The sequence below is a fragment of the Clarias gariepinus genome, chromosome 3 (genome assembly GCF_024256425.1).
Source record: "Clarias gariepinus isolate MV-2021 ecotype Netherlands chromosome 3, CGAR_prim_01v2, whole genome shotgun sequence".
Lineage (NCBI taxonomy): Eukaryota > Metazoa > Chordata > Actinopteri > Siluriformes > Clariidae > Clarias > Clarias gariepinus.
In genome coordinates, this window is record NC_071102.1 from 10,472,668 (window position 1) to 10,484,159 (window position 11,492).

The 11,492-nt window shown below is 37.1% G+C and overlaps 1 protein-coding gene across 2 annotated transcripts; it reads left to right on the forward strand.

Moving 5' to 3' along the window:
- Positions 1-368: 368 nt before the first annotated feature.
- On the forward strand, positions 369-8,075 carry slc25a44b (solute carrier family 25 member 44b). Of its 2 annotated transcripts, none has more exons than XR_008357714.1 (4): positions 369-478; positions 3,954-4,628; positions 6,315-6,437; positions 6,797-6,821. XR_008357714.1 is itself a non-coding variant. In XM_053491416.1 (4 exons), exons 2-4 carry the CDS (start codon positions 3,998-4,000, stop codon positions 6,986-6,988), a joined length of 951 nt encoding a protein of 316 aa, XP_053347391.1. In that variant the 5' UTR covers positions 369-478; positions 3,954-3,997; the 3' UTR covers positions 6,989-8,075. The 2 variants fall into 2 exon arrangements, 1 of the variants encoding a protein (XP_053347391.1); XM_053491416.1 differs by having other exon boundaries at positions 6,310-6,437; positions 6,797-8,075.
- Positions 8,076-11,492: the final 3,417 nt, after the last annotated feature.

Below are 11,492 nucleotides of genomic sequence, written 5' to 3' on the forward strand. Positions count from 1 at the left end.
TTCTTTTTTTGTGTGTGTGTGTAAATATCCTGCCTTCTAATATTAGATGATAGATATCAGATGTTCAGCAAGTTCCAATCTCAGAGTTTATCCCACCAAAACAATCCTGCAATTATTATAACAGCCTAGATGTATATTTAGGGCAGAACACAAAGCCTGGAAACCTCAACAGAATTTGGTTAAAAAAAAACTCATAAAAAAATAAATGGGTTTATCTGAACATGTGCCAGTTTCATTGTCTGATATTATTAGCGTGGTATTCAGGATGACTTCCAAACGACTCCCTTTTGTGCACTATATAGTGCACTGACTTGGTTGGTCATGCCATTTAGGACACAACCATGTGAACTTTTTTTTCCCCTCTCTCTCCCAGGCTGTAATCGTCTGCTGCTCGCTACACACACACACACACACACTGCAATGGATCGGTTAGCTCTAAACTCCTCAATGTCATCTAGTTAACACATTTTGCTGCAAGGTAAAACATTTCTTTTTGTGAAGTGACAATGATATCGTGTTGAAGGATGAAGCAAAGAAGTCAGGGTGACAGTTTTTACCTCTCATGCTGGTTAGCTAGTTTCCTCTCATGACACACACATACAGAGTGTAGCTAGCCATGTTTTAGCTACCAGCTAGGAACACACCTACCTGCTAATATAATGTTTAATTGAGTTATATCCACATTTGTAGGAAATAAAGTCTGTATATGTGTTGTTTTATGTTAGCTGTATGCTAGGTGCTCGGTGTTACTGACCAAGTTAGCATGTTATCTGTGAGCTCTTGGTCCTTTTATTTCAGGGCTTGCTAGTAAGGCGCTATGCTAAGTCTCTTTTATTGCTAGGTTGTAAGCCAGCTAAGGTTAATCGCAAAGACAAGAATTTTCTAAAGCTTTAAAGACGTGTTATTAGGGATGTAAGCATATAAGTGATGTTAGCAATTTAAGCCGACTAAGTATAATAAGTTGTATAATAACTATATTACTATACATATTAAGTTATAGCAGAAAGTGCATATTATTCTTCCATACTATATAGAAAGCAAAGGGTTTTAGATTTATATGCTGCAATATTAAAATATCACACCAAACCGAAAATAGGTTAGCTGTAATAGAATAAGACATTTCTGTTTTACATTTTAATACAATCTAAGTAGAAATAGGCTTAATAACCCTATATTAGGTTTGTGTAATCTTATTTCAAGAAAGTATTGATAAATTTACCTAGATTCAAGATATTAGTTTTAGAAATATATTACTTATAAGGACCAAAACATTTCTGTGAATAGAACATTTGACTAGAAATAAGCTTACAGATCTAATATATTTAATATTTGGTTTATTTTAAGAAATAAAAGACAGATAGTTCAGTAAATTCAAGAATATCTAACCTGCTAAGATGCCATTTTTGATGTGTGTGTGTGTCTGTCTGTCTGTCTGTATGAGTGAGAGAGAGAGAGATATACAGTCCATCCACACTAGTGTGCAGTAAACATTTATAATAGTTAAAATATTTATAATAGTAATAATGCATAAGTCAGTACAGTTTTAGTGTAGGCAGGTGGAGTTCAACTAACCTTTGCACTTCAGCACTAGATGTATTTTAGATTGTGTAATTTACCTCAAACAATCACAGTACATTCGTCATCATTTTTATGTCTTAATGTTTATAATATAATTCATTTAAATGAAGCATGTTGACCATGACACCTTCTTACAATATATTGTGTAAAAAAAATTATATCCAATCAAAAGTAATGGATATATGTTGTTATATCCAAAACATCATAGCCAGGGACTATGAACTATAAAGGATTTTTACAATATCTTGTAGTATCTTACCATATACATTTGTGAATATAAAAAAAAAAAACGACTTAACAAATAAAATGTAACATTTTCTTATTTAAAAAAAACCCCCAAAAACTCAGAAAAAAAACTTTGGGGGAAAAAACAAGAATATCTGACCATTTATTTTAATTTAATTCACTTCAATTTTTATTTGAATAGCGCTTTTAACAATTGTCATTGTCGCAAAGCAGCTTTACACAATCAAAAAAAATATTTAAGTTTGTATAGAATGTGAATGTGTATAAATCAAAATGGTCAGATATTTTCTCATATTTAAACAAAATTATTAACAAATTATAACACATTTGTTTAAAACCTCTGTGCAATCACAGGTCCAAAATAAACAAAGTTTATAGCCTAAGATTCACTGACATTTTCTAAAGGCGTGCTGTCATGTGACTAGGGCTTATCTAATATTTGAGAAAGAAACATGGCGGATGCAGAGTTAAACAGAGAGTGAAGTAAAGTTGAGTTCACACACCACAGCCATTTAAAAGATCATAGGATTATTGTTTACATATACTGTATTTACATAAATTAGGCTTCAGCAAGTCATGCACTTTTAAAAAAATGCTTTTATATGTTTATCATTTTTGTATTGTATCTTTTATACTTTAAAAAAAAGGTTCTTTTACATATATGTCTTAGGTGAATCGAATAATTTTCGAAAAACAAGTTTGCTTCACCTAACTTGATTAATCTTAAATATCTTCTTTTGATATCAATATTGAAATATATTTTAGAAATAAAGCATAATGGGATATGCAGTAAAACCTCGGATTACGAGTAACGCGGTTTGCGAGTGTTTCGCAAGACGAGCAAACATTTTTAATAAATTTTAACTTGAAAAACGAGCATTGTCTTGGTTTACAAGCACCAAGTATCATATATCACGCATGCGTTTCTTAATTTGACGCCAAGCGTCACATGAATACAACTGAGCCAAAATTTTTTCCCTCTCTTGCGCTGCGGGTAATCATCTCCCCTGCTGGGTCTTAGTGCTCGTCCCTTACTGGTATAATCAACTTCTGTGTGTTTTTCTTTCTCTTGCGCTGCAGAGTGTGTGTGTTATGTGTGCGCGCATAGTAATTTGACACCGTGCCGGTTCTCACACACACACACACACTCTCTCTCTCTCTCTCTCCTTTGCTGTGTCAGTGTTTGAGTGTGTGTGTTGTTTGTGCCCGCGCATAATGCAGGTTCACTCTCTATCTCGCCTTTAATGTGTGTGTGTTTTTCTTTTTCTTGCGCTGCAGAGTATGTGTGTTGTGTGTGCGTAATTTGACACCGAGCCGGTTCACACACACACACACACACACACACACTCTCTCGTGTCTTTGATGTGTGTCAGTGTTTGAGGTTGTGTGTTATGTGTGTGTGCACTTAATTCGACACTGTGACGGTCCTCACTTTCTCTCTCTCGCCTTTAATGTGTTTGTGTGTGTGTGTAAAGCAGAGAGGGGGTGCTTCACTCACACACAACCGGTACGGTGTTAAATTACGCGCGCATACACATTACACACACACTCCGCAGCGCAAGAGAGAGAAACACACACACACACAGAGCGCCTGTGCGCATAAATGGAAACACTTATCTGTCAGGATTTATTTTTATTTTTTAATGGTAAACTGCAGGTTAATTTGGTTTATTTTTACTTTACATTTTGTGTATTTATTTTTATGTATTTATTTTTGGGGGCTGTGGATTGAATAATTTGAATTTCCATTATTTCTTATGGGAAAATTTGCTTTGATTTACCAGTGATTTGGAATATGAGCCCACTTCTGGAACAAATTTTGCTCGTAATCCGAGGTTCCACTGTAATTTTATAGAGAAAAAATAATCAGTCCTCAAGTGATGTGATGCTTTTGCCGCTTCAGAGCTGATAATTTAACAGTCACAGACCTGTACTGTTGCACTTGAACTGTTTTATTTCTCTATACCAGAGCAATTTGCTCAGTTACATTTATTCATTCCTTCTTCTTCTATACCACTTCTCCATTCCTGGATAATTAAAAATCACCTTAATGAAGATCTTAATCAAAGAGGTTAAAATGTCATAACTAAATGCACTAACCTTGCAAATTTCTTTTTTTTTTTTCTCAGGTGGACAGGCCGGAGGCTGTTGCTAGCCGCTCCAGGCAGAAGCCATGCAGCAAAAGAGAAACATCCAAATCATAGAATGGGAGGACTTGGACAAGCGCAAGTTCTACTCTTTTGGCGTCTTCATGACTATGACCATCCGTGCTACAGTCTACCCTGCCATGCTCATTCGCACCAGGCTGCAGGTTCAGAAGGGAAAATCACTTTACAGCGGCACCTACGATGCCTTCCGGAAAATCCTGCGAGCTGAGGGGGTTCGGGGTCTTTACCGCGGTTTCATGGTGAACACCTTTACACTCATATCAGGACAGGCGTATATCACGACGTATGAGCTGGTGAGGAAGTATGTCTCCAATTACTCCAAGGACAACACTGTAAAGTCGCTGGTGGCAGGAGGGTCAGCATCGCTGGTTGCTCAGAGCATCACGGTTCCCATCGACGTGATCTCTCAGCAGCTCATGATGCAGGGTGAAGGGCAGCATCTGACTCGCTTTAAAGTCAAACCACAAGCAACATCTGGAGCGAAGCACAGAGTGACTTTCGGCCAGACGAGAGACATTATAGCTCAGATATTTGCAGCAGACGGGTTTCGTGGGTTTTACAGAGGATATGTGGCGTCTCTTCTCACCTACATCCCCAACAGCGCGGTCTGGTGGCCTTTTTACCACTTTTACGCTGGTGAGTTGTTGAACATCTCTAAGTGGTTGGTTAGTATTGATGATGGACAAGTTTAAATTCAAATTCAAACATCATAGACAGTACGATATGCAGTAAAGTGCTTAGACAACTACTTGTGACATTAAAATAAAAGACTATGTATAGGAAATAAATATGAAAAATAAAATAGAAGGTAAATTTACCTAAGAAAGAATAAAATAAAATATAAAAATAAAATAACTGTACAACAAAAATACACAATATATAAATATATAAAGAAATATAGAACAATAAGAAACAGCTGTACAAAGTAGGTATAGATTTATGGCATTTTTGTGTGGAATGAAGTTAGATATAAATAGTAATAATAAATGGTAATGTCCAAGGTTGTGCAATCCACATATTTAAAGTGTATTGTGCGTGCAAATATGCTTAAAAGTGATTTATTTAAAGTGGCTTGTGAAAAAGTGATTTAACTAATGACCACGAAGTGCAGCTGTGCAGTGACCACTAGTGTAAACGAATGTCTCCTCAGTCTCTCTGTGTTGGCCTTCAGGGAGCGGAATCGCTTTCCTGACCTCAACAGAGAGAACAGTCCTTTGCTGGGATGGCTGAGGTCCTTCACTATCTTTCTGGCCTTGGTCCAGCACCGCCTGCTGTAGATCGAGTGCAGGTCAGCGAGCTCGGTGCGGATGGTGCACTCTGCTGATCGCATCACCCTCTGTAGAGCTCGTCTGTCTTGCATGGTGCTGTTCCCGAACCAGGTTGTGATGTTTCCCGTCAGGATGCTCTCTATGGTGCAGGAGTAAATGTTCCTAAGCACCTTGGAGGGCAGTCTAAAGTCTAAACCACGGTGTTGATGTGACAGGACCATGACAGGTCCTGCGTGATGTAAACACCGAGGTATTTGAAGAGTTTAGAGAAAGCTCATGTGACACGATTGTTTCAAACAGTAGAGTATATTTACGTTTTGTTATTAATTAATTATGTTAATTTTATTGCTATTAATTATGTTAATTTCAGACACAAATAAACTAAATGATGAAACAGTCAATAAAAACTATCGTAAAAAAAATACTTAACAAGTGACGTCTGTTTTTACTCCATTTATAAGAACTGTAACCTGTTATTAAAGTGTAATACAAGGGACAAGTCTACACCTGGGTTCTTAAGCTATAATCTTTTAAACTTGTGATTTGTTGATTCATAATATAAAGGGCACTGCATCTCAGATGACTTTGTACTCATGAAGACAGATTAATGAAATGTGGCCAACAGTCTTGTCATGGCCTACAGGGATAAATAGCATGTTCTATTTCATCCATCAGTTTCGTTTTTTATAAATGTCAGTATTTATTTAGTAAGTAAAGGGAATCTGTAATGTTGTATTTGTGTGTTCGGAAAAAAAAAATCTTAAAAAGATTGTCCTCAGTTTGTCCTTAAACACTTGAGCACGCACCTGTCTTACCCTGAGGATTTGCTACAGACTGATCTTGACCTGAAGAAAGTTATTTGGGTTGTATTAGGCTTTCTTTTCAGATCCCACCTGTGCTTGTCCTAAACATGTGCAGTGAATATCAACACACTGTTTAGAGCAAACCGTGTAGCCTGGTACAGGGCATCCTACGTTGCAGAGTTTATATCGTATGCAGAAATATATCAGTTTATAACTAAATATGATGTAACCTTTGCTTTTTCACAGAACAGCTCTCTAAAATGGCGCCGAATGACTGCCCGCATTTACTACTGCAAGCAGTGGCTGGACCACTGGCAGGTGCCACTGCCTCCACCGTCACCAATCCAATGGATGTAGTCCGAGCCAGGGTTCAGGTCATTAACGTTTTATAAGTCTTTAGACATTAAAACTTTTTTTTTTTCCTCTAGCATGGGCTTTTTTTTATCTTTGTCTTTGAGATTTTAAGTGAAATGGTCACTGTTGAATTGAGAACTAATTTGCACATCACAGTATAGGCTCAGATAGTATAATGCATTGGATGAATTGATGAATCTGGTCTCGTTCTGGGACACATTCAGGATGTGGTTTAAATTGCAGACAAACCCCAATGCAAGCGTAATTATAAATCTAGATTTGTTACAGAATTAAGGATTGTTTAAGAGAAGTGGTTCTCTAGTGACTGCTGAATGTGTGAATATTTAATAAAAATTTTATGCTGTCTCTACATTGACAGGTTGAAGGCAGAACATCAGTCATTGAGACTTTCAAGGATCTGCTCAGAGAAGAAGGATCCTGGGGGATGACCAAGGGTCTCTCTGCCCGCATCATATCCTCCACTCCTACAGCAATAGTCATGGTCGTCGGCTACGAAACCCTAAAAAAACTGAGCCTCCGGCCAGAGCTGGTCGATTCCAGACACTGGTAAAAGGAGCTGTTGTGTCTTAGCCGTCTCATCAGCGACTTCCTCTGTCCACATCATTCATTTCAGCTTGGGTCTTTTAACCATGTTGCCTCATGGCTTTTCACTGTGTCTTTGATATAATTTTATAATTGATGGTAACGGGAATGCTTAATTTGTCATTACTGTCAGAGAGATGTTTTAAATGGGAAATGCTGCTCAGGTCTATGAGCAACTCTTCTCACTAGAAAATTTTAAAATATTTTATTGGATAGAGGGAAAGTTTTATTGTGTAATAATTTATTTTTTGTTACAAGCTAGATATCTAAAGTTTTTGATTTCAGTGGGGAAATTTTTATTTCAGGATTATTGTAAGTGGTACATGTCCTTTGCCAGTTTGTGTTAAGTACTGCACTGGATATTGCTCCATCTGACATTTCTTTAACATTCTTGTTTCTAATCAAGTGTCATTAAATTAATTCTAAAAGAAAAAGCATATTGTTTGAGTGTAAGATACGTGTACTGCTCTCAGAATGCACAATATGTGTATACACATACACAAACCTATAATTTGTCAGAACTTTCCTGTCAGTGTCACTCAGTTTTGATTATTTTACATTTAGCAAAAGTAGCTTCTTCAAAAGAAACTTCTGTCCAGAGGGATTTTAGTGCAAGACAGAGTTCGGTCCAGATATGCCGCTGAGGAGCTAAGGGTCTAGGGTTCTGCAGGGATATTTACATTTGTACATTTGTATGCATTTGGCAGGCTCATAGGATAACTCTTTTCAGCTCATGGGACAAACCAAGTAATTCGAGTAGAACTTTAACTGTGGCACTACTATAGGGAGTACTAGAGCACTTAACCACAACATAACTTCTGGAAAATTAATGGTCAGAACTTCTCTAAAAGCACATATCAAAGATTAAGTTTTTGGTTTGTCGTAGCAATTCACTAAATATCCAGCAGATGGCAGACAAACCGCATTTACTGTAGGAATTGTACTTAATACCAATTGCAATCCAGTCTCTTCTTATTGCATGCTTAATACAGCAGTAATAGAATATAATTATCCTTGTGCAACACATTAAACCTTTATTAAAAATTTTAAATTCACAGGCTTTTGTGTATACCTTCAGTAAAATGTATCTACCTTGTCTATATTTAATAATTTACTAAATGCATGAGTATATAAATACAAATAAAATGTCGTCTTTTGACACCTAATAGAAAAACATCTTCCATTGCCCACTCACACACACGCGAATGCACCTTCAGTCTCTGAGCCGGTGCGCAGACTCCCATGGTGCTGTTTTATAAAAACTGACTCAGCCAACTGAATGAACTTTCACTCCGCTCTAATTTCGTGCTCTGTGGGAGAGCGAGGAAGTGGCTTCCTCAAATCTGTGTACTTCATCATGTGGATATTGTCCAGTCTGTTGGCAAAAAAATTGCTTCATCCTCAGGTCTTGGACAAAGAAATGGTCATGTGTTTCTTTTTCAGATAATGTGCTATGATATAGAGAGTGGGGAAAAAGTCAGAGGAATTTTATTTTGTATTTTAATATTCTTCCAGTGTTGTGAATCTTTTCAGGTTTTTTGGCTTTCTTCCACGTCCCAATTTCAAAGTAATGTGTGGATTGGCTGTGCTACTATTATCCATAGGTTTGAATTCAATTCAATTCAATTTTGTTTGTATAGCGCTTTTAACAATTGTCATTGTCGTAAAGCAGCTTTACACAATAAAAAGAAAATTTTGGAAATATGTATGGAGCTCTGTTGGATGGATTGGCAGGATGTATTACTCCTCGCACCCGGTGTTCCAGAAATTTCCAACATGTTTGAATGTTGGTACTTAGTTAGTAACCTAGTAATCCAGTGTAAGGATATATCCACTGATAGAAACGTCTATGCTTTTTTATAAGCCGCTCTGAATAAGAGCGTTTGCCGAATGCCTAAATGTTGGATAAAGCAGTTACTGAAGACCAATAAAATTAATGAAAGCAATCCATTAAAACAAGTAGTTAAAGCTTATCTTTAGATCAAAGTCTCTAAATTAGTGCTAGAATGTAAACGTCTTCAGAAAGCATTTTGCTCTGGTCATGTTGGTGGTGAATCTGAAGTATATTCCAGGACTGGAGTGTGAGGAAACAGGAGAACGCAGAAAAACAAATGAGACAACATGTACATTGAAAGATTATAACTTCTTTGATTCATCAGATTACTGAGAACTGCTTTAGAACTGAGATTTTAGTTGTAAAGCATGTAAACTTTGATGCTACATAAATTATGCAACTGTGATGTGATCTACAAAATACTATGGTACTCCTCTTTTGGTAAATATTATAAAACAGAGTTTTATAGTTACCACTGATGGACTAGAGGCTAGAGTGCAGCACTCACATTACCACGCCCTGGGTTTTAATTCCAAGTCGGTCCCAAGCCCCCATCAATTAGGGAGGGTTACATCATGTGTACGTCCAACAAAAATCTCTGCCATATTAATTTTGCATGTTTGGTGATTCTCGGTGGCCATTCCCAAAATAGGGAGATTATGATGTGAGATTACATTAAACAAATAATTCCTGAGAATTTTTTTTTCAGATTCCGCCAAAGCGTCCATTGCTCCTGGGTCCGTTATCTGCTCCACTTCAGGTTCTGGATCTTGTAAGGATTCTGATAGGTTCTTTTGACACAAGGATCTTATACTGATCCTCAGGTCTCCCTTTATGAATTCCAATTGTAAAAATTTTTTCAAACGAATAATCTGAAAAAACTTGCTCACTCATCATCTACACTGCTTTATCCTGTATTCAGGGTCAAGGGGGCCTGGAGCCAATTTCAGGAAACTTCAGATGGAGACTCCAGATCCCAGGAGGCACAAAAACAGGGTGCCAATCCATCGCAGGGCACACACACTTACACACACACATTCACACACTACGGGCAATTTGGAAACACCAAATGCATCTTCGAATCTGCATGTCTTTGGACTGTGGGAGTAACCGGTGGAAACCCACTACGCACAGGTAGCACATGCAAACTCAATGCATAGTAGGAAGACGGGAATTGAGTCTGGCCAGGAATCGAACCCGGACCATGGAGGTGCAAGGCAACAATACTAATCACTACACCACCATGCCCCCCACCCAAAACCTTCTAATAGTAAATATGCTTAGGACAGAACCTGGAGAGGCAACAACCCTACATACTGCATCACACTTCTAGCTTTTTTCTCCCATATTTTCTTATTCCATGTCTTTTAGATTAGTCTGTGTCACTAGCAGTGTTTAAACTGTAATCAAATCTTAAATGGATGCAATGGCAGGAAGATAAAACCTATTGACCTGACAATCACACACTGTTAATGTTAACTGTCTCCTTTATCTCTCGGCCGAGGCTTGCTGCTGACTCAAGTTCTCGGGTCCTCATCACTGCTTGCTTCATTACTAGTGATTTAATAAAAAATAAAAAAATTAATAAAAATTTAAATATACAGTTTAAAATAAAACCAAACACACTATACTCAACAATCTCAATCATTTCTATAATTCCCCTCATGGGATTAATAAAGTATATACATCTATCTCACTGTAAATAATTGCACAAATATTATGAACTATACACAATTAACACACCTTAATGGTTCTTTTTGGTTGTAAGCAAATATTGCTTCATAATATTGTACTGAATGCATGAATGGAAAGCCTAATGCTTCTGTCAGTGATTAGTGATTAGCCTGAGGTCAGCATAGACAAATGATAGTCGAGAAACATTAACACGCTGCTTGCATCAAATCAATGTGTAGTCAGGACTCCTGCACTCTGGAAAGCCCGGGGCTTAATCTATACACCCATGAGCATCATAAATCACTAAATACAGGACAACAGTTGTACCAGCTGCCCTAAAGAGCACTCACGCTCACACACACACGCACGCTTTATAAGTGTGATATTATTGGCGATAAGGGTTTGACACAGAAGGTCAGGCCCTTTTTTTTTGGAGATTCATGAGTGATGGATGTCCTCCATTAGTCAGTGACAGGTTTCTGGTTTAATCTGAAGATTGTGTGTACCACATCCACCTGAGGTCTGTCAGGTGAAGAAGAATGTGAAGCATACAAAAATGGCATTCGAATACATTAGATATTGTTAGATTGACTAAATCAAATATGGGCATGTTGATAGATACTCATCTGAACACAAACATTCGATAAATCTAATATGCAGAAAGAAAATAATCAATGACAGACAAAGTAAGTTACTGATAACATCACAAAGTATTATTTTCCAGTTATAGTACGTTCTGAAGTGTTATTTCTTTAATTGTTTAATTTGTTTTGAATTTCTGGAGAAAGATGATGCATGATTGTGTTTATAAACATTTACTCGCTTCAAAGCCTCTTTTGGAATTAAGCAATTAAGAAAAAAAACTCTAAAAGAAATCTAAAGGATAAAGTGTAGACAAGTGTAGAGACTCCTTCCAAAACTGCTAAGTAAACAGCACACTTCATCCATTCTGTATAAATACACA